The 24,505-nt window shown below is 41.8% G+C and overlaps 1 protein-coding gene across 3 annotated transcripts in view; it reads right to left on the bottom strand.

Annotated features, from left to right (window-relative positions):
* JPH1 (junctophilin 1) overlaps window positions 1-24,505 on the bottom strand; it is an 83,261-nt gene that overhangs the window by 16,663 nt on the left and 42,093 nt on the right. For all 3 annotated transcript variants that reach the window (XM_004762334.3, XM_004762335.3, XM_004762336.3), the window contains exon 3: window positions 8,181-8,299. In XM_004762334.3, the coding sequence (XP_004762391.1) occupies window positions 8,181-8,299 (119 nt within the window). The remainder of the gene's footprint in view (window positions 1-8,180; window positions 8,300-24,505) is intronic.

Here is a 24,505-nt window from a genome sequence, read left to right as displayed (position 1 = left end):
AACTCAAAATGGATTAAAGACCTAAAACATTATACCTGAAACCGTAAAACTACTAAAACGGGCAATAACCTCTTGGACATTGGCCTTAGCAGAAGTTTCCTAGATGTGTCTCCTCAGGCAAGAAAGACAAAAGCAAAAATAAACTATTGGGACTACACCAAAATAAAAAGCTTTTGCACAGAGAGGAAACACCAACAAAATGAAAAGGCAACCTACTAAATGGGAGAAGGTATTTGCCATTGATATGTCTGATAAGGGGTTAGGATCAAAATATATAAGAACTCATACAACTCAACACCAAAAAACCTGAATAATCTGATTAAAGAACTGGCAGAGGACCTGAACAAACATTATTGTGAAGAATATACAGAGATGGCCAACAGACACCTAAAAAGATACTCAGCATCATTAACCATCAAGGAAATACAAATTGAAATTACCATGAGATATCACCTTGCACCAGTCAGAATAGCTAGCTGGTATGAAAAAGACAAGAAATAATGAATGTTGAAGGTGTGGAGAAAAGGGAACCCTTGTGCACTATTTTCCTGGGAATGTAAACTGGTTCAGTCACTGGGAAACAGTATAGAGTTTCCTCAAAAAATTAAAAATAGAACTACCAAACATTACTGCAATTCTGCTGCTGGGTATTTCCTACAAAAAACCCAGAAACACTAATTCAAGAAGATTTGCACTGCCGTCTGTTTACTGCAGCATTTATAACAGCCAAGATATGGAAGTAACCCAAGTGTCCATTTATATATGAATAAAGAATATTTGTTATTCACATGCAAGCACGCACATGCACACATACACACGGGACTATTACTCAGCCATAAAAAAGAACGAGTTCTTGCCACTTGTGACAATAATGGATAGACCTCGTATTATGCTAAGTGAAATAAGTCAGCTTTGGAAAGACAAACAGCATATGATTTCACCTCTATGTGGAACCTAAAAAGCAAATGAACCACCAAAAAAAAAAAAAAAAAACACAACAATAAAAAAACAAACCAAAACCAGAAACAGATTCATAAATACAGAGAACTGGCGGTTGCCAGAGGGAAAGCGGGTTGGCAAAATGGGTGAAGGGGTTTAAGAGGTAAAAACTAAATAAATGAAGAGGATGAAAAGTACAGCATAGGGAATATAGTCAATAATATTAATATGACTAATATAATACTAATTATATAATACACTATTATAACAATATGTATTAACTATATAATATATAATAATATATAATATCAATAATGTTTAGTAACTTTTTATGGTAATGGATGGTAATTGCACTTAAGGTAAGCATTGCAGAACACTCAGAGTTGTCAGATCACAATATTGTATACAAACATGGTGTATCAGGCATACCTCAATTTAAAAAAAAAAGGAATTTGGGGCGCCTGGGTGGCTCAGTTGGTTAAGCGACTGCCTTCAGGTCAGGTCACGATCTCGGAGTCTCAGGATCGAGTCCTGCATCCGGCTTCCTGCTCAGCGGGGAGTCTGCTTCTCCCTCTGACCCTCTCACCTCTCATGCTCTTTCTCTCTCACTCTCTACCTCTTTCAAGTAAATAAATAAAATCTTAAAAAAAAAAAAAAAAGGAATTTACTAGGACAGTGGACATATATTCTGGTACTAACTTGCATATTAAAAAAATTTCTCAGCTTTACCGTGCATTAATAAATAGCTAGATAAGAAAATAAGTGTACTCTACAGCCGTGGCTCCATATTTGCTGTCTGTCAGGATACCAGGCTTACAATTCCCAGAGACTTCAAGTATGATTCTTTAGACTTTAAGCCTGAAGTCTTGATGTTTAACAAGTGCTCCAGGGGATCCTAAGGTACCCAGTCATAGCCATTTAAAAGCATGCCAAAAAAGGGAACCAGCCATCAATGGTTCCAACATGGGGTAGTCATGTAGTCATGTAGGGCCTGGCCAGCTAGGGGAGAATATACAGTTTGATTTCCCAGAGAACGAATGAATGCTTTTTGAACAAGACATATAATGCAGAGGACAGAAGTTTTTCCTGGACTCTCCTTTTGGAAGGCACATGTTGTGCTTGCTACTTGTTCTGTGTAGTAATGTGTGTCAGTGGAGCCATACCAGCAACATGAAGCTATCTAGCTGATCTCCTGCTACCTGAAGTAGTCTCAACCTGCTACTTCTCCGCCATCTTGTCTCCTCCCACCTACCAGCAACATTAAACATATGAGATGTAGCAGTTCATTACCAAAGACTAGTCAGCCTACTGCCAGCGAGCAAAATTACCATGTGTGATGATAGTTGTTGTAGGAAGTGCTTTCATTGATCTTTACAGACCGCCTCTGTGAATCCTAAGGGACTGGGGAGTTCCTATTAGGAAGAAGTCAGATACAAGTCCCCTGCTCACTGGCATGCCACACAACACGCAACAACGTTCAGCACATGCCATCCACCAACACTGAAATGTTCCTTACTAAGGTTGGCAGGAAGCCTCTGCACGGACATGGCAGACGGTGACAGCAGGGCAGGCAACTAGTTCCTCCTAGGTGAGCTTTGGTGGGCTGGCTATGGGCAGAAGGAGCACCATGAAGATTCCCCACAACAAATGTCTACGAGGGCAGGGCTGACGGCAGGGGCTTTGTAGTAACATCGGAAGTCATTAAACAGAAACTAGGTATCTTCTTTGGAGACTGCCAGTCAGTAGAAGAGGACCAAACTGAACGATTCTAAAAAGGCGATATAACCTGTAGCACGATTACTTTTATATTCTACATGGAAAGAATGCCCCTTTCCTATAGGACTTTAGAGTCCCATCTATAAAAATACTCTCACTTCTATGAACGCAGCCACAGGGCTCTTGCCTGCAAGCTGGGGGCCCTCCCTTCTGGTGCCCTGCACAGGGCTGGCACTCAACACCATCTGTGGAGCTGAATATACTGAAGTAAGTGGTAGGAATAACCAGCAAACTCATGGATTATTAACTTCATGTCAACCAGTGGACTATTCCATTTCCCCTTTTCCACGAAAAAAAAAAATTTATCCTGAATTTTGGGTTTTGGAAAGTGAGTTTAGAAGTCCTCTGTTCCAGGATACTTCCCTGAACCAAAAATGCTACATATTAATGATACGCAGAGACCATTATATAATGAAAATATACTTTGATTTCTGAAGATTTCTAATTCATACCAGGAATGTGAGCTTCATTAACACTGGCCCATAATACCCTAAATACTTCACTTTTACTTTAAGTGAGATACAGAGTGTTATGTGAGTACCTATACATGCTATTATGGACTGAATGTTTGTCTCTCCCCAAACTCATATGCTGAGTTTGTGCTATGTGCTCATATTTAGAGTTGGGGCCTTTGGGAGGTGAGTAGGTTTTATTTATTTATTAATAATTAACTAATTTTTAAATTCAATTGGCCAACATATAGTACATACTTAGTGTCAGATGCAGTGTTCACTCAGGTATCAGGGCTCATCACATGGTAAGTCGGTTAGATTGGTTATGAAGGTGGGTCCCCAGGATAGCATTTGTGCCCTTATAGGATGAGGAAGAGATGGCAGAGTTCTTGTTCTCTATCCACACACATGCACCCAGGAAAAGCCACATGAGGACACAGGGAGAGGAAGGCCACCTCTAAGCCAGGAAGATGGTTCTCTACCAGAACCCAATCATACTGGCACTCTGATCTCAGCCTTGCAGCCTCCAGAACTGTGAGAAATGAACTTCTGTTGCTTAAGCCACCCAGTCTGTAGCATTTTGCTTTGTTATAGCAGCTGAGCTAATACATATGCTCAAACACAAGAGGACAAAACTTGCTGAGGATATTGCCCATGGAAGTGAGCTGGCTATATCCTAGGACGGCTCCAAGTAAACATGTTTACCATATGCTGGGGCAGTGCTTTTCAGTCTTTTTTTTTTGGCCCAGTCATCCCCACTCTTGATAAATATAAAAATTTTGCAGCCTACTTAATATCACTTGAAGTTAAAAGCAAATTAAGTATCTTGAGGGTTTCTGAGGGGAGGAGGTGGGGGATGGGTGAGCCCAGTGATGGGTAACTGCACGGAGCACTGGGTGTTATATGCCAACCATGAATCATGGAGCACTACATCAAAACCTAATGATGTACAGTATGGTGACTAATGTAACATAAAAAAAAATACATTAAGAAAAAGTAAGTATCTTGACGGGAAGGAAACTAAAAGTGTGGGACAAAGAACCATACCATTTCCCAATCATCCTCCCCTCTGTTTCCTCAGCGATCATCCAAAATCTCCTCTCAGCTTTCCTGGCTTAGAAACCTGATTTCATCAGCACTTTGAAGTACAGCCATCCCTTGGGGGCAGACTCACATCACCAGAGCTCACAAGACTGATGTCAAACACCAGAAGGTCAATTCATGAGTTTCCCATGAGCAATGTAAACATCACAGGCCAGGGGCCTGGCCCGGAGGGTGCCGGCCCATGCTGCTCCTTTTGGGAGACCTCCGTGAGAAGCTCAACCGAAATTAGAAGGTTACGGTGAACACAGAATCAGGACAAGAAGCAAGAGATGAATCAAACATCTAAAGGCATCAGGCTCTGCTAGCCTGATGCATCCATTTCCTCAGTGGGATGGTCTTGCCAATAAAGCCATACATGGTTGTCTACGGTTCCCTGCATCCTTCCCCAAAAGAGAAATGTCCTTGCCAGCTCAACTGCAGTACTCCAGGGTTTGGCCACGGCTTCTCTCTCCCCTGGATGGTGTTTGGATGGGTGCTGCCAATGTTTGCCTCTGTGGCCTTTTTCTTTTCTATACTACTTTGTGTGACCAATTGTTTAGGTAGTTTTAATACACTTAATTGGGTTATAAGGAAATCTTACTGTAAATATAGCTGTGCCATCACTTATGATCACTTTATGTATCTTTGGGCAGTCCCACAGGCTCATTTGAAAATTTAACCCTGGGAGCGAAATGTCATTTCTAAGTTCTTGGTGGAGGGTGACCTGCTGTGTCACTCATACACATGACAGTGATGGTCTGTGTGTAAATGTGTAATTATCTACACATACAGTCACATCCCTCTATTTGTATGCTTTCCATTATTTGTTGGAACTTAACACCCTTTGGGTGACAAGGCCTTCCCATATGTTTATAGTTTTTTCCTTAGTTTTTTTTTTTTTTTTTTAAGATTTTATTTATTTATTTGACAGACAGAGATCACAAGCAGGCAGAGAGGCAGGCAGAGAGAGAGGGAGGAGGAAGCAGGCTCCCGCTGAGCTGAGAGCCCGATGCAGGGCTCGATCCCAGGACCCTGGGATCATGACCTGAGCCGAAGGCAGAGGCTTTAATCCACTGAGCCACCCAGGCACCCCTTTCCTTAGTTTTTAACTGAACTGTAGAATAATGCAGTTTTGAACTAAAAGCGTTAGATTTAATTAAGATGGCAACTATCTGAAAATACTGCCAGCTCTGGGAAAAGCATTCCACATGTAAGGTACAACAAACCTCCTTTACCTCAGGGCCAACAACGTCTATGCAGGACACATGCCTTTCAAACAATGGAAATATTTATATCTAAGATATGTAAATTAAATCAGCAGCCTGACCTAAAAAAAAAAAAAGTACTTGAAAGCCCTTTTAGAAATGTCTATCTGATTTGATCACCCTATAAATGCGGAGTGGAAAGCTTGAGTTATATTCCCTTGAGAAGATCAATAATACTTGGTACAGAAAAGGCTTTCTGTCCAGTTGCTGCAGGAAGAGTTGGCTATGGGTCAAAGGGGATTGCAGCCTTCCCCTCAGCGCTTGTCTTAAATAGACCCGTTGTCATCTTGTGCTACTGTGCTGTATTCATTCCTGATGGACAACTTGCTTGTATGAAGCTGGTATGTTAGCTAAGAGGGTGGCATTACATTTTCCCACAATATTTTCTTCCCTCAAATGCTTTTATGCCATAAAAGGCTTTTAAAACCATCTAGTCTGGGAAACTGAGATGACCTTCAGTATCATTTACCTCTTGGTAACACCTAATAGAAATCTATAGGGGTCCTATCCCCCTCTCCACCCCGCAGACTTAACAACAGAACCTAGAAACTACCCTCTGCAGACAACAATAACAAGTTTGTTTGCTTCCAAAGCAGCCCAAGCCTAGGGCTACTTCACGGAGCAGCACTATCTCCTGACTAATGAGCCGCTTCCCATGCCACTGGGGAGGGAACAGGACAGTCCTGGAACTCTGTGGCTGAACTCAGTGTGCAGCTCTCATACCTAACAGGTAGTGACCAACACACTTGGGCACCAGGAAGTGGGTGTTCATTTCAGACCAGAAAATAGTCTCTTCCTAGCAGAGGTCATTGCAAAGAGTTCCACTTTCTTAATAATATATGTATACGGTAGATGATTGAGATCTCACCCAGAGGTTTAGAAAGGAGGCACATGAAAGAAAACACCCATTATCACAGTTGTCTCCCTGGAGTTGAACTATTACAGAAGTCACTCTGAAAGCTCTATCACTCAGCAACCAGACGGGGTCCCTTTCTAGTGTTTATCCTACAAAAAAGTCTTCTTGGGGCACCTGGGTGGCTCAGTGGGTTAAAGCCTCTACCTTCGGCTCAGGTTGTGATCTCAGGGTCCTGGGATCGAGCCCCACATCGGGCTCTCTGCTCAGCGGGGGGCCTGCTTCCCTTCCTCTCTGCCTGCCTCTCTGCCTACTTGTGATCTCTCTCTGTCAAATAAATAAATAAAATCTTAAAAAAAAAAAAATCTTCTTAACGCCATCTTTTACTGTCTTCCTTCTTTGTAGAAAAAAAAAAATCACCATGTCCTCCTTTCCCTCTAATTCCTCCATCCTTTCTTACAGCCAAGTTTCTAGCTTTTGTATGGATCTTGCTATTCCATCCACTTTGACCTGCCTTGTTCATTTGGTGGGTTCCAGGATTATTTACCTTACTGGAACCAAGCACAGCTGAGCTCACATGTTGCACAGGATGCTAGTTCTCCAGCTTGAGTTATAGAAACCAATGTGGAAAAATTCCTTATCAAGAAAAGATAAATTCTGATATTTATAGAAATTTATAGAACATGGATTTTTTTTAAAAATTTTTATTTATTTATTTGACAGACAGAGATCACAAGTGGGCAGAGAGACAGGCAGAGAGAGAGGAAGGGAAGCAGGCTCCTGGCCAAGCAGAGAGCCTGATGCAGGGCTCGATCCCAGGACCCTGGGTTCATGACCTGAGCTGAAGGCAGAGGCTTTAATCCACTGAGCCACCCAGGGGCCCCTAGAACATGGATTTTGATCTCTTTATCTAGAAATCTGTTCATCCCTCAATCACTGGGAAGATGCTGCTTCTAAAACAATGAAGAGGGTGCCTGGCTGGCTCAGTGGGTTAAGCCTTTGCCTTCAGCTCAGGTCATGATCTCAGGGTCCTGGGATTGAGCCCCACATCGGGCTCTCTGCTCAGCAGGGAGCCTGCTTCCTCCCCTCTCTCTCTGCCAGCCTCTCTGCCTACTTGTGATCTCTGTCAAATAAATAAATCTTTAAAAAAAAAATACCCAATGAAGATACATATATAAAAAATAGTGGCTAGACTATTATAGAAAGGGATGGAAACAATCTACTAAGAAACCATTAGGCAGTTAAATATTTTAGCCTATTGATATTTTATAACATTTGAGAAGTAAATGATCTGGATTGATTTTTTTAAATGAGGTTGTCATTTTAATTTATTCTACCATGACTTGGATTGTCCTGTTAATAACCACAGTCCTTTGAACTTTAGTTCTGATTGATCAAGAAAAAAAAATAGTCGTAGTAGTTATTGGTTCATGTGTTACTACAGCTAATGGTATGGTTACAGGTGCCTCTGAATTTGGGATGTTTGTTACACCATGTGCAACAGGCACTAACATGCTAACACCATTTCTTAGAATCAGAAACTTCTTCTGGATTCCCTTCTCCTTTACTGGTATCAGCTCAAAGTTTACTGACAAGAGTCAGGAGGCAGGAAGGGAGAGACACTGGGGACTAAGCCAAATCTCCAGCACTTAATACTCAGCCTTCAAATACTTAGGACTTTTTGTACCTACTTGTTTTGTAGTATTGCTGGTACCCACGAAGCACAGACCTTTAAGGAAAAAGAAAAGGGAAAAAAAAAAAAGGACCAGAGGCAGTACCCCTGCCTCTCCCACCTCTGGACAACAGTCTCACCTGGTTGGTAGAAGTCAGGTGACAGCTCCCTGGCCACCGCTCTTGCGATGTCACACTCCTGGCGGGCAGCCTGGGCAGCCTGGTCGGCGGCGTCAGCTTTCGCTCTTGCGTGTGCAGTCCTACACGGGGCACAAAGGGCGAGTCAGCAAGGGCAGCACCTTGTTAATTACCCACCAACAAGCACGCTGTCTGCAGCCTGGGGCAGAGAAACACTACTGCACTCTTGGCCCCGTGCCTCTGCCTTCGAGTTTTGGGGTCCCTGTGCCGTGAGCTCTCTGAGGCCCACATGGGCGGAGGCCCACCTGTATGTTGAAAATAAAAGGCAGAGCAAGTTCTGTGCAGCTTGATGCAAAGCCTGGTGTTCAAAACTTCCTGGGTCAGATCTCCTGCTGACTTTGGTCAGCAGCCTCCCCTGCAAACCGGGAGACTAGAGTTAACAGCTTATGAATATGGTGTTCATGAGTTTAATTTCTGTGGCAGGATCTATGTAAGAATTTGATTAAGAAGGGTCTGCCCAGTAGCAGGCTGAATAAAGTAACTCTGGAAAAAAAAGTAGTGAAACTCTTATCTGTAGCCTTTATCTCCATGGTTAAATACTCCCTCTATGACTGATTCAAGGGACCAGCATGACATCACTGTGTGGTTGGGAACAGATGCCCACAATGGGCTCTCGCCAGCCTGCAGAAGCCAAGTGCAGGGTCTGCACTTAGGAATATGCTCAGGAGATTCTAAGGAGTCCACAGATGTTACCAGTCTTCCACCTGCCCCCGGCCCATCCTCACTCATGAAACTTCTCTTTCCAGACGACTAAGGTGAGGGAGAAGGCAGCTGGGTAGAGAATGGGGTTTCTTATGGCAAGACACAAGAACTGGTGTCCACCTGCCCAAGAACAGAGGATTTATAGGGTAAGACAGAGAACTCTAGGTTATTTACTTCCAAAGAAGACCTTGTCCAGTTAGTATTTAGATGATAATAATGGGTGTCTATTTCTTATGATTTTGTTAACTTTCTATGCTTTTTCACTAGTACCAGGCAGGGCTACAGATACCTCTTAGTAAAAGCTCGATGAAGGTTTGAAAGAGGTGCTTACACCTATTTCAGAAACAGCAGGAGAGGAAAAGTTGGGAAATAAGGTTGTGCCCTAGCAGTTCTTAAAGGGAGAGAAAAGGCCGGTGGCAGCTGGAGGAGCCTGGCAGACCGAGTTCCTGGGACTAGCTGCTGGAAGGAAGCAGGGAAGATGGGGTCTGACCTGAGATTGGGGTCAGGGGCTAACTGCCTAACTGGCAGGAGGTCCCGTTTCCAAATTCTCCAACTACCTCCTCTCTTTCTGTGTCTTTTAAAAAATTTTTAAAAATATTTTATTTTTTTATTTGACAGACAGAGATCACAAGTAGGCAGAGAGGCAGGCAGAGAGAGAGAGAGAGGAGGAAGTAGGCTCCCTGCTGAGCAGAAATCCCAGGACCCTGGGATCATGACCTGAGCCGAAAGCAGAGGATTTAACCCACTGAGCCAACCAGGCACCCCTCTTTCTGTGTCTTTATGGGACACCTCACTCCTCCTTAGGACCTAGCCAACACTGGGGGCTGGGTGCACTAGAATGTAAGCTTCAGGAAGATTGGTCCTCTGCTATATTCCCAAAGTGTAGGACACTGTCTGGCTCCTGGGATTTATTGAGGGCTCATTTTATGAATAAAGGAATGAATGATGCGTCTTTAAGAACAGCTGGTTAGTTACTTAAAAATGAACAGACTGACAAAACGATAGAGCTAGTAAAAAGATCGATGGGTTGCGAAGGGTTTGGGGTCGAAGTGGAGGAAGGATGAATATAGGTGGAGCCCAGGAGAAACTTAGAACAGTGAGACTACTCTATATGACACTGTAATGGGGGCTCAATGCTATTATGTATATATCAAAACCCACTAGACAGTACCACACACAGAGTGAGTCCATTAGTCAATCACGGACTTTACCTAATACTGATGTAGCAATACTGGCTCATCAATTGTAACAAAAGTTCCCATTAGTGCCAGATTTTCATTATAGGGGAAATGATGTGGGTGTGGGGAGAAGAGGGAACGACTCTGTACTTTCTGCTCAATTTTTCTGTAAATTTAAAACTACTCTAAGAAATGAAGTCCATTAATGAAAATTTAATGGATCAACTTTCCAATCATCAAAATTGTTATTTCTGAATCACAGAGGATGTTTCAGATTATAAGGTATCATGAAATGGAACTAAAACCAAGAGGGTAAGACCATATTCCTGAATAAAGGGCTCCCTTGTGGGAGCCATCGCTGCTGATGGGAGACACTTCAGCCCCTGTGGTGCGCCTGAGAACCAGTGGATGCCCTCTGTTATGTTCTTTCACAGTTTCTCAGAATCTCAACTCTTTTCCCAGAATGATCTTCCATTTTATCTGCTATTTTTAGATAGAGCCTAATTATGTCTAGGCATCATAATTAATGAAGCCAGAGAGTACAGTTATGCTGCCTTATAATAAAATCTGCTAGTCCTTCAGTGATAAATTTATAAAACCAAGTACAAACAGTTTATTCTGTTAAAATCACAACACACCACCACATCCTCAAATAAGATGCTATCATTTATCTCTACCGCTTTTTACAATAACTGGAGAATAAACAAATACAGCTTAATCTTTCTGCAAATATATTCTGGAAGCACAGTGTCAGTCAAGCCATAACCTCTGTACTCTTTTACTTGCTCTTTCCTGTGAGACCCAACAGGGAGGGGGGAGCCTTTCCATCTTGTGCCCCTCCCTGTGTCAATGCTCCTATGCAGCTGGCAAGATGAGTCAAAACCACATTCAAACCCTAAGACAAGAGGTCTGCACGAGAGCTTCTGGTAGCCCTAGACCCAATGACAGGAAGTAGAAGAGAACAGGAACCCATCTGAGTTGGCTGTCGCCACCAGCTCTGTGCAGCCGGGCCACTGATAGGTCTGGATTTTGCCCGGGGGGAAAATCTGGGCTTAACTCTGGCTCATATTAGTGAATTCCTGTGTTCAAATCCCTGGCTCAGCTCCAGAGCAACCCACGACCCCTTTATTCAGCCAAGTGGTAAGACATGCCTTTGTTCATGGATTGGGGTGTGTGTGGGGGGGTGGTTCGGGCTGGTCAGTTTGGAGAGGACAGCTGCAACAATGCAAACCGGATACCCTGCTGCTGTAGCTGGTCATGTGGAACACACACACACACACACACACACACACACACAAGTAGGAACATGCACGCCCAAGAAGCCTCCCACATGTTTAACACACTGCTGATATCCACGAATGATCAGACCCTCACGAATCTCCAAATATCATTATCACATATACTTTCTCCCATAAAATGCAGTAAAAAGTAAGTAAACAGCAACATCAGCTGTCGACTTTCTGTTAGGGCCATATATATATTTATATATTTATTTTCCCCCCAAATAAACCCAAGTTTTGGCTTGTAGAGAGTTACTATGTATGGGTGAAGAGGCAGGGAGACCTGAGCAGCTGGCTAAGCTCACACAAGCAGCTGGGTGAGTCCCCCCGGACATAAGTCCTGCGAGGGTCACTTGAGAACAGCCAGAGCAGTAAATGTGAAATTTCTGGGTGTAAGGCATTCCCTGTACACAAGAACTTAATTTAAACCTATTTTTCCAATCCGTAATTTGATGGTGAATGCCTGAAATTATTCTTTAATAACTGAAATAGTTTTTCATGAACTCTCAAGTCATCTTACTCAGAAATAAAATAGTCTGCCTTTTCTGATTTTTCCTTTTTCTTTTAAAGATTTTATGTATTTATTTGAAAGAGAGTGAGAGAGCATGAGAGGGGAGACGGTCAGAGGGAGAAGCAGGCTCTCTGCAGAGCTGGGAGCCCGATGTGGGACTCGATCCCAGGACTCTGGGATCATGACCGGAGCCGAAGGCAGTCGCCCAACTGAATGAGCCACCCAGGTGCCCTTGAGTTTTCTTAAACTTCGTAATGCTTTTACAAAAACATCTATGGACAATATATTGAATATGCCTGGCATATACTCCTGCTAAAGTAACAAGCTGGCTCTTAGCTGTCTGTTGCAACTTCCAACTTCAATAATTTTTTTTTTAAGATTTAATTGAGAGAGAGCAAGTGAGCAAGTAAGGGGGGTGAGGAGCAGAGCAGAGCGAGAGGGACAAGTAGACTTCCTGCTGAGTAAGGAGCCCGAAGCAGGGCTAAATCTCAGATCATGACCTGAGCCAAAATCAAGACTCGGACACTTAACCCACTCAGCCACCCAGGGTGCTCCCAACTTCAATCTTCTGCTCATCTGTCCACTGATGTAGCTGATGAAGATTTTAATTTAGAATGGACAATATATCTGTTAATAATAAAACTGTATATGATATTTACAAATTTTGCTATTTCTGCCTTTTTATATGTTTTCTTTCCAACAATTAACTGCTTTTTTAAAAATGTGGATTTTGATGTCTTTTTAAATTTGTTACATTAAATCAAAGTCAGTTTACTGGCACAATTTAAAATCTGACAGCAGAGCTGGTGATCTATTTAGTTAGGAGGCTATACACCTGATTTGCTTTGATGTCCAAATACTTAAAGACGATTATTAGGAAAATTTAAAAATGACCTCAATTGTGCATAAGAATCCAAATCTCTGATGATGGCAACGTCATTTTCCAGTTCCTCAGGCCTACACCCTTCAAGTCATCCTTGATGTCCTCCTTTCTGTCACATACCACATCCACAGTCAGCAAATCCAGTTGGCATTACCTCAAAAACCAATCCTCAGTCCAGCCAGTTCTTGTTATTGTTGCCGTGTCTGCCCTGATCACGCTGCCACAACCTCTCATCGGGTTCCTGCAAAGGCAGAGCTGACCTCCCGGCTTCTAGCGTCTGTTGACCATTCTGCTTCCCCTTTTCGGTCTCCTGAAAATGCCTGACAATAGCTAACATTCCTTCCTGGGTTAAGGCATCATGATTAGAAAATGCAAAAAAACTAAAAACCAAACAAACAGAAAAAACCCACGATCTTTTAATCTTCTGAAATAAGAAAATGCCAAAAAACAAAAACAAAAACATAACAAAAAAACCTTTCGGACTGTGACCTTAACTCGTTTGTGAGAGACCCAGATTTGTGAAAGCCAATCACCTCATGCAGACAGTTGGCCTTTTAAAGAAGAAATCAGTCTGTGAAGCAAGGAGTAGTACTCTTGACAGGACCAAGAGAGGAGTGGCTGCACAGATCTCGGCTAAAAAACAAACATGATTTTGAGTTCCTGTACCCGGAAGAGACTGTTCTTTCTATCTTGATCTGGTTCTCTGATAAGTCTAGCCCGGCAAAGCTCAGCATGTGTTCCTCCCGCTAAAGCAAGGTACAGGCGGGCCCTCAGATGTTAGTCTCAACTTCTGAGTTCCAATCTTCTATAGCTGACTGATGTAGCTGATGTAGCTGATGAAGATTTTAGTCTGGAAAATGGTTAACATGTTACAGATTCTGTTAAATCTCTATTTTCAGTAAATTTGGTTTGGGAAGACTACTTGTTTTAAGTCCAGTCCTTACCATTTTACCAGTTTTGTTTTGTTTTTTAAACTAGTTTTTACTAGTGTTAATTTTCTCCCTCAGTTGGTTTCTTGTTTATTAAGAGACAGGACCTGGAATAGTAACTTCAGGATGGAATTCTTAGGTCCTGGTTAAAAACAAGTTACATCATTAACAAAGAGTTGTCCTTTTCACAGGGCAGGAGTTCATCTCTTCCTTTTCTGAAAGTGTTATCAAATTATTTAGATATAAAATATAAACTAAGGAGCATTATATCCCCATTGAAGTTTGGTATTTGATCTTTCAAGGGCCGAAACTTTCACAGAGGCGTGATAATATACTGGATTTGAAAGCATTACCAGTCAGAGACGAGGCTGAGGCCGGTCTAGGCCACAGATGATTCTTGTCTATGAGATCAAAAGTCAAACCACATTACATTAGCGATCATACAAATCCCTTTGTAGAATCATATCATACCCTTGGCTTTTTATCAAAGGGAGAGAGGAAGAACCAAGATTCATATGAAGAATGTTTACGGATCTTTTGTAAAATGCCAGCCCTTAGGTGTGACATTGTTATGTTTATGAAGGTCTTGGTGACACATTCCTCTTAAAGTTTAATGTCAGAAAAGAAATGGCCTCTGCTGATAAATTCGTGTGCCTCCTTGGATTATACAAGGAGACCTACATAATCTATTACTTCTCTTTTTGTTAAGGCTACTAGGAATCTTGGAATAAAATTATCCTCAATCTATGTGCATGGTTATCTTCTGTAACTACACGGCTTTAACATTCTCCAGTGTCAGGAATGCTGTTATGTGTGTGAATCATAATGCCCTGCAAATCCTTTTTGGAAACTGGCAGGATATTGAAAAAAAAAAAAAATCACCAGATCAATAAGCTCTTGTTATACTAAGTTTTCTGAAGTCTAGCCCCTTACTGTGTTTTAAAGCTCAGGAACACAGGTCATAATTTAGGGACAGCAGATCCTATTTATTTTCAATTTCCTTCACAGGATTTTTTCTACATCCGTTTCCAAGCTTGAACCATAGGTCCTCATTCTTAGGTACTTTACAGATTTTATTCCATAACATTTGATCAAATTTAATAAGCTTAAAAGCTATATAGTCTCTGGATAGCCAGGTCAAAAGCCCATTTGTAATCCTCAGTTGGAAGAGAGGCCAAATGACTGGCTATCTACTACTTTATCCTGAGTTCTATACAAAAAAACATTTAAGGCATGTTTTATTCTTGAAATAATTTTTTAAAAAAGTCCTTTTTAATGAAGGTCATTCTAAAGTTCAAAAACACTACCACAAAATATGACTAAAAATTCTCATTGAAATATAATCACCTGCAACTCACTGAATGGGAGAAAATATTTGCTGATCATTTATCTAATAATGGGTCAGTATCTAGAATATGTAAGAACTTCTTCAACTCAATGACCAATATATAAATAAATAAATCCAATTAAAAATAGGGCAAGGGACTTGAATAGACATTTCTTCAAGGAAGATCTACATACAGCCAATAAGCATGTGAGAAGATGTTCAACATCACGAATCATAACAGAAATGCACATGAAAATCACAATGAGATACTACCTCACACTAAGATGGCCACCATAAAAAAAAAAAAGTAAACAACAAGTGTTGGTGAGAATGTGAAGAAATTTGAAACCTTGTGCACGGATGGAGGGAGTGTAAGATGGCACAGCTGCTGTGGAAGACAGCATGATGGGGGTTCCTCAAAAAATTAAAAATAGAAATTTCCATATGATCCAACAATTCTACACGTGGGTATACAGCCAGAAGAAACGAAAGCAGGGTCTCAAAGACATATCTGTACACCCACATTCACAGCAGCATTATTCACAATGGCCAAATGTTAGAAACCCAAGTGCCTCTCAATGAATGAATGGATAAGCAAAAATGTGGTGTACACATAGAATATTATTCAGCCTTAAAAAAGAAGGAAATTCTGACACATGCTGTAAAACATGGATGGGCCTTGAGGGCATTGTGCTAAGTGAAGAGGGCCAATCACAAAAGGACAAACGTCCAATGACTCCATTCATATGAGGTCTCTTGAGAAGTCAAGTTCATAGAGACAGAAAGTAGAAGGGTGGTTGCCAGGGGCTAAAGCAAGGGCAACGAGGAGTCACCATTTAACAGGTACAGGTTTGGGTTGTGCAAAATAAAAGGTTGCAGAACAAAGCGCATGTACTGAACACTACTGAACTGCACACTTAAAGATGGTTAGGATGATAGATTTCATATTATGTATATTTTATAATTAATAAAAATAAAATCTAGTACATGATATCACCTGATGTACAAGTATTTATGGAGCATCCTATGTATCAGGAGGAAGTGAGGAGAAAAGACCAAAGGTTAGATTCTCAGATGAGAAGCTGCTGCACTAGTCTATGCCAGGGCACGGTTAAGTATGTAAGAGGGCAAGAGCTGGAAGGAATGACCCACGGCGTTTTAAGGGAAGGACTATCAGGACTTTGAAACATGAGGGCAGTCTTTATGTCTGTTTTGCCAGCTCTTAACAAAAACCTTGGAACAGGGATGTCTCAACAAACACTTGTAAAATGGATAAATGGCTAAGAAGGGAAACATGCAAGATAACCCCAAGAACTCTAACTTGGTATCCAGATGAATGGCTTACTACAGCTAGAAGGAGTGCAGGTGGTAAGGCAAGACAGCTGGAAGGTGATGACAAATTTAGTTTTAGATGAGCAGGATTTTACATGACACAAGCATTTCTAGCTAGAAATACAGCAAAATAAAGGTCAAGGTTACAAACAGGATGGTGGGCGTCAGGATCTCAGAAGACAAGTTCATAAAAGAGGGATGAACTCATCGGGTAAGTGAGAAACAAAAAGCAAAGAACTGAGGATAGAGACAAAATTGTCCTAGGGACTTGGAGAAAGAAAGAAGTATTCCAACTTCTTGTTCTTTGGTAAATCCTGTGCTCCTCTTAGGAGTTAAGTGGGGCCAGATGGGAACGCGTCTCTTCTCTGGGGCAGAGGCACTGACTAGCTCATTTACGTAGTAGTCCCTGAAATAAATGCAGTTGGAATCTGAGGAATGGATGAGTGGTCACTCCTGTCCTGTGTCGGAGAAAGGTGAGGGCAGGGGAGAGGCTGCTGAATTTGATAAGAACCTTTGAGAGGGCAGTTCTAGCAAGTAGCCCACTGTAGAAGCCAGACTGGGCGGGGGGGGGGGGCAGCTGGTGAGGAAATGGGCAGAGGAAGTAGAGGAAGCAGGTGTGGGCCACATGCTAGAGACTTTTGTCCCAGAAAGGAAGGAGGAAATGTGGACAGTACCCAGAAGGATTAACTGGACCAAGGGAAAAGATGTTTTACTCTAATCTTAAGAAAATGAGAGCTGATCTTATCGCTAGGTTGGAAGAAAGGTGTTCAGACAACTGGGGAAAATGGAAGAAGCCTTGAGAAGGTGACAATTGTTAGAGACAGGTCCTAGATGAAGCAAAAGGAAGGAAACAGGACAAAACATAAGAACAGTGGTAGGCTTATCCAATATATTTTTTTTTAATTTATTTTTTTTTAAATTTATTTGACAGAGATCACAAGTAGGCAGAGAGGCAGGCAGAGAGAGAGAGAGAGGGAAGCAGGCTCCCAGCTGAGCAGAGAGCCCGATGCGGGACTCGATCCCAGGACCCTGAGATCATGACCTGAGCCGAAGGCAGCGGCTTAACCCACTGAGCCACCCAGGTGCCCCGCTTATCCAATATTTTAAAGTTACTTGAAAGATCCTTTGAAAGCTCAGAAGAGACTGAGTGCTGTGGGCTTTGAGACCAGACATACCTGGGTTCATGTTCTAGTTTATCACATACTATGTTCCTTTAGACTCAGTTCCCTTACCTATAAAATGGGGGAGGACATTACCTTGTAGTGTTCTAGAACTGACAGATGTGAAGTACTTAGTACTAACTTAGAGAGGGTATATAGTCAATAAATTGTCATTATTAGTCTTGTGCCAACGTTTAGGGCTGGTGGGAAGAATCTGGGGGGTAAAGATTTGGAATCAGAACCGTACAAAAGTTCTAAGGAATGGAAACAAGGAATATTGGAATTGCTGAATAGGACCAAGAGGACCTGACTTCAGGTCTCCATGATGCTACATCTTCCTCTCCCAGGGCTCTCTCTTCTGTGAGAAGCACAAACAGAAGGTAGCCCGGATGCAGGGTAGAGACGTGAGTGAGGAAGACCAGGATGGAACCTCGGGTAGGGAGAAAGGGTACAGTCAGCGGTGGACTTTGGGCCAGGGGAAGCAGCAAGGGTTAAGTTAGGATCAAGTGAAAAATGTTAAGGTGATTTGATAACTGTGAAGTCCTATCAATGCAGTTTACTGTAGTTGTAGGTGCTTTTGTAACTGAAGTAAGGCATCTGTCTTTACTATGACAAATTTGTAGAAACTGATTTATTCTGACTAAATCTGGCATATTACTAAAGGGTCTACCTTTAATTCAAATTATCAGCTCTTGGTTAAAAAAAAAAAAGGTGGGGTAGATTTTTTTTTTTTAAGATTTTATTTATTTGACAGAGATCACAAGTAGTCAGAGAGGCAGGCAGAGAGAGAGGGGAAAGCAGGCTCCCCACCTGAGCAGGGAGCCTGGCATGGGGCTCGATCCCATGACTCTGGGATCATGACCTGAGCCGAAGGCAGAGGCTTAACCCACTGAGCCACCCAGGTGCACCAGGTGGGGTAACTTATTTTAAAATGGATGCATGTTCCATAAAACAAAACTAGATACAATTGCGACTATATTTTCTTTTTAGCGCTGTAACAGAAACATCCGGATGCGCATGGTACGAACTTTGCAACCCTTGGAATAATGAAGACCTGGGCAATGACAAGAATTGGCATGTTAGCACTGTTTTTCTCTCTCCATCAGTGTTGTTATAGTTCTTATCCTTTACCAGGGGTCCATTATGGGTACAAATTAAAGTATGAGTAAGAATTAGAGCAACTAAAGACGATCTAATGGTCAAAACACATGATAGAAGTCCATGGTGTCTGGCCAAGTGACAGACTGACAGAGTTACTGGCTCACCGGTGGACCTAGTCTCCACTTAACTGCTGTCACTGCCCATTACACATACACCCTGGTGCTCAAACTAAAATAAAAAAAAAAGTGAACATCATTCACTCATAAAAATCACAGTCTTTAGAGTTATTCCTTGAACTCACAGTTGAAACACATTTCCTTAGGTAATAAAATATCCGTTTTCTATTTCCTATGACCTAAAATGGTTCCCTAAATATCCCCACTCTACCGAGTTTCCATTTCACTTTGTTCTCTTCAGATATGCTTAGAAAGTGAACAATAAGGGATCTATTCCTCTGCTGAACAGCTGAGGCAGAACCATATGAACAAGAGCTGGCTTGGGGCTGGCCACACAAAACCGTTCTGCATCTTGAGTTCTGTCATGTTAAATGTGCATGTCTTGAAGCTGCAGTTTATGAGAGGCCTGCTTTGTGAGGAATGCGGGAACAGTAGGGATAAACAGCAGACCCTTGAACAACGCAGGGGTGAAGGGTGCCGACTCCCTGCATGGTCAAAAATCTGTGTATAATCTGACTCCCCGAAAACTTAACTACTAACTGCCCACTGTTGACCAGAAGCCTTACTGATTACATAAATTTGTACCCATAATGGACCCCTGGTAAAGGATAAGAACTATAACAACACTGATGGAGAGAGAAAAACAGTGCTAACATGCCAATTCTTGTCATTGCCCAGGTCTTCATTATTCCAAGGGTTGCAAAGTTCGTACCATGCACATTTTTAAAAAATAGTACATGTATTGTATTCCTACAATAAAGTAAGCTAGAGGAAAGAAAATGTTAATAAGAAAACCATAAAATATTTACAGTATTGCACACTGCATTTGTAAAAAAAAAAAAATCTGTGTCTAAGTTCAATGGTCCGCTGTGTTGTTCAAGGGTCAACTGTAGTTGTACTCTCAGGATATTGGTTTTAGTCACTTCATGTTTTCTTGTAGGATTTGTAATTCAGTTGGTCCATTTATTTCATGCCTGGTTCGTGTCAAGGAATCATTCAATAGTTCAACTGAGAGTCCTTGACGGATTTTACTTTAAATCTTTAGCGCTTGCTCCAACAGATACTGGGGACAATGATATAAAAAGCACAAAGGATTTGCTCTGATTTATGTTAACCTTCTGGTTTTGAGGAAGTGACTCGAGAGCTCTGCTTTACCAGACAGATGAAAAAACACAACTGTTCACTCGAAGGGCCTCTGAGAACTGGAAGGTACCCAGAGGGTAGTGGCCAGGCGGAACCCACTAACTCTCCTAATCTTTGGGGCAAAGTGGGTGACTATGTTGTAAAAAGGTTTCTGTATTACTACCTTTTTTTATTTTGCTGTAGCAAACATTCTGTTATTTGTTTCGTCTTCTAGTTATAAACTTTTCTTTCTGCTATTTTCATTCATATCCATAGTTTTTATATTCATGCTTTCTCTTTGAGTCTGCTGCCCTCCTTATTACTCTGATTCTTTAAACTTAATAGATTTATGTCTCCCATTGGAAAAAAATGCTAATTTTGAGCTCTCTTCTTTAAATATTTTTTTTAAAAATCAGTTTTGGCTGACTTTCAAATGAAAATAACACAGCTCAGAAAACATCTCACTACAGACTACAGGAAAGATTTGGTTTTCATCAAGGGTATTCTTTAGCAGGAACATTTTTAGGTGGTGTTAAAAATACTACAGATTCATCCAACTCATAGTTGCCTTTCCCCAAATCACGGAATTAGTAATTAACGCCTCCGACTTTAAAAGGAGATATCAGAAGATCATCCAGTTCTTCCGGAATTCTTAAAAAGTTTTCTTCTTCATCCTCATGAGAATCTCAAAAAAATTTCTGTTGTAATTTTACCTGTATTCAGCATTTGCTGTGTTAAACTGAGAACAGCAATTTTCATCCCGGTATTCGATAGATAAAATAATGGCTTACCCAAGGACATAGAAAAATGGAGACAGAAACAGATATATTAAACCAGGGTAACTGGTTTTCTGTGTTGGGCCTTTCAATAAAAGTAACAGTACAGTTTGGGGAGGGGGTAGAGAGAGTTTTGAAGCCGAATTATGTGTATCAAAATAAAAATGCACACTTCATTAGAGTTAGTGGTAGAAACACAAGGCAGGATTCAAATAAAGGGAAAGAAATCACCTTATATTCTAGCTCAAATAATAGGAACCTTTCCTTTCTGTTCCTGATAGAGTGATCTGCTTCAACCTGACATCCCTGTGGTTCTTACAATATTTGGAATATCCTGGACCAACAGCCAGTTGTCTGCCTATGCCCACTCTAGACACATTTTGATGAACTTTTAACCTTTATTTTTCTTCTCAGAATTAATTGACTCGGGGGCCTGGGATGCCATGCCTGTCAGTAGGATGGATGGACCCCTGCTGCAGCCACCAGGGAATGCACGAGCTGCCTTCCTTCCGGAACTCCATTCCTGAGGAGACAGATGCATTAACCCAAATGGAACTACTGCTCACCAATCCAAGACTCAGATCAAGTCCAAAGAATTTCAAGAAGAATTCCAGGCATGGAAGGAATGCCACACATCCCAAGAACAGGGGAAGATTTAGGAAGTGATTTGCATGAAATGAAGGATTTCCTTTCAGGCCCCCAATTCGAAATCTACTAATTGCTCTCTTACACCTGGGGGAAAGTCAGCCTGAACTCTGGAGGGACGGGGAGAGGGACCTGCCAAACTTTGCAGCCTGCTCACCCACCCCCCACCCCCACCCCTCAGCAGAGTGCTGTCCAGGTTTAGCACAAAGGCCCATACTTTTACCTGCTGCTTCGCTACTTCCTGACAGTTGCTTCAGCGGGATGCCGGCTTCCCTCAGGGCACTGGGCTCTACTTTCCAAGTGAGACTTCCTGATTGTGCTAAGGTTTAGGCCCAGCAGGAGTACTGGAAATACTCCTTGCTGCCTTTTCAGTACGATCACAGTACCTACCGAAACGACAACAGAGTGGGTGAGAGTAGACGGTAGGACTGTGTTCTTGCTTGAGAACTGCTCTGCCCTAATCTTTAGTAGGAAATGTGTAAAACCTCCTTGCACAGAACCCTGTGGCCCTGGGAGGCTCTGTAGGATTCTGCGAGAAACCGGCACGACGTATTTATAATTTTTGGACCCAAATAATGCCGCAGCAGACACAAATGAAGTATAATACTTCACATTCTCTGTTTTGTTCTGGACGGAAATGGGGACACAGAAAGTCCTTTGATTGCTTTGTATACAGGGGCTTTGGGTCCATCAGTTACCCTGAAAACATGAAGAACATCAGAGGAAGGAGATGCCTATGAGAGTCAATCATGATACACAAAACACGCCCAACCTCAAGAGACCTCCGTTCTCTTAGGAGTACGTGGGGACTCCACGGCCCTGTAGACAGGGCTGCTTCCAGGGGGGAACTAGGATGCCCTGGAGAATGGCATTTGTTCCACGGAGTAAGAAGAAGTGTCAGAAGCTCTTTCCATCTAAGACAAGGAGAGGGCAGTGCATGGTCGTCTGAGGCTGGTGAACAGCCTGCGGCTAGAATCTAGGCCCTCAGAAGCTCTTCCCAATGTTCAGAATGTCCTGCTGTTCCTTGTCTTCCTACAGACATGTCTCCAGGCTTCAGATCGCTTTTGGATTTGGTTCCCGAAGATAATCACCCCTGGCTTGTCTCTCCTGACATCTTTCCACGGCAATCCAAATCCTCATTTCATGATCAACTCCTAATATGTTCCGACCGCAACATATTGTACAAATGTCTAGAAATGCATTTAAATTATTTGCCACTCCAGGTGAGCATAGTTCTACTAAATTCTAAATATCATGCGCACTTTTCTTTTCCTACTTACTATATTTGTAGCGTACACCCCACCAGCCTGCTCTGACCCTTCTGCCATTCTGGCAATTCTGGTGGTGAAACTGAAGCTTCTTTTCCCTTAAATTTCTTTCTGGCTGGCAACAGTCAACTGTAAATATGAAGTTTCTCTGCAATGTTTTTCTGAGCCGTCACAGCAACAGTGGCTCAAACGAGCGGTCTTGCCTGGCACAGTGAAATAAAAAAGATTGACGCTGGTCGGAGAAAGAGGCTTCTGTCATATCCTGAGCTCTGAGATGCTACATAAAAAGTTAGCATAAGTGACATGCTTTAATACCATAAGTAATTTCACGCAATTTACGTTAAAATAGCTTTTCCATAGTGCTGGCATAACTCCAGAAAACAGCTTATCCACCTTAGTTCTAGAAGTCTGAAATTAACTTTTGGAACCAATCTTTTTCATTTTAGACATAATGGAAAGACCTAGGATTATTATTTTTTTTAATCTGCTTTTTAATCTTAGAAGTATCTAGCAATTGTAACTATCAACTATCGATTTAAATGCTGTAATACCAGGAATCTCTTGTATCACTAAACATTTCTGAAGTAGTGGTAAAGGTTTGCTTGGTAGGTTTAACTGGATGGTGAGATTTAGGGGAAAAATACACAAATATATAATATACACACATTTTTAATATGTGGATGTCATAGTTGACAGAAATGTACCTCTGTACCAACAAAAGGTGAACATCATGAGTGAACCGCTTTTTTTTGTTGTTGTTATTCTCATTTGGCGCAAATATCTAACTGTGCTTACTGTCCTCTAATAAAACATTTTTTGTTTTATTTGGTTTTATTGATCCCTGGGAACCTGACAGAGTTGGAATTAAGAAAAACTAAAAACAACCAAACAAAAATTTTAGGAATAAATTATTTAACCAAAACACTAGCTGAAACTCTTATACTGACTACTAACACTGCCCCCTGGGAACTAGTTAAGCCAGGGCTGCTTATATTTTTAAATTATAATCTCATTATGTCCCACACCAGGCTCCTTTGTCAAAATAAGGCTTTATTACAGGGTTATGATGTAATTCAATTCACGGTTTAAAAATGTTCCTATCTCTGGAAAACCTAATTGTAATGGTATTATCCTTGACTCTAGAGGAGAAATCATGAAACTGGAATCCAGTAACCAGATTTTAATTTCAAGTGAAGAATACGGCACATTTTAATCAGCCAGAAGCCTTACAAGCTTCTGAGTGTTTTTACCAGTCTTCTCTTTTATGCTCTGGGAATTTACATTGACCTGAAATTTAAGTTATGAAGTAGGACCCCGGGGTGTCCTATTTGCTGTTGTTATTCAAGCCTGTAGGATCCATCTCAAAAGCCCATGTCCCCCCCCCCCCACCCCCCCAATCCCTCAGCCATCTCTTGGCAAAGAGCCCCCTTGCCTGCCATTTGCCACTTGTTCTGGGCTATTTTAATTCTGGACAAGTTGTGGTCGTAGGCTATATTTAAGTTGGCCTGCTCTGTGAAGAAACACGGCAAATGCACGTGGCACCTTTTCCCTTTCTGACGTAATCCAATTGTGCTCTGGCTCGGAGTCAAGCTGTGTGAGACTCTGAATCATACAGGTCAGCTTGGCGCCCACTCTCCACATCCCAGGTGTGGAGACCCATGAGGGACCCATGGAGCAGCCACTGAAAACTCAAAAGCAAACTGAGAAACAGCAACGATGACGAAAGGAAAAATAAAGACACCTCCAGCTCCTGGCTGAGTGCTGCTGGCATATTTGCGAATAATTTCTCAAAGACGAACTTCCAGATATGAATTTTGTAAAATATTGTGCATCTATTGAGAGAGACTTAAGAGAAATTACATGCCCCTTCTAAAAAGC

The sequence above is a fragment of the Mustela putorius genome, unplaced genomic scaffold (genome assembly GCF_011764305.1).
Source record: "Mustela putorius furo isolate JIRA1106 unplaced genomic scaffold, ASM1176430v1.1 tig00003846_pilon_pilon_pilon, whole genome shotgun sequence".
In the NCBI taxonomy this organism is placed as follows: domain Eukaryota; kingdom Metazoa; phylum Chordata; class Mammalia; order Carnivora; family Mustelidae; genus Mustela; species Mustela putorius.
This window is presented reverse-complemented; position numbering and strand designations above follow the sequence as displayed.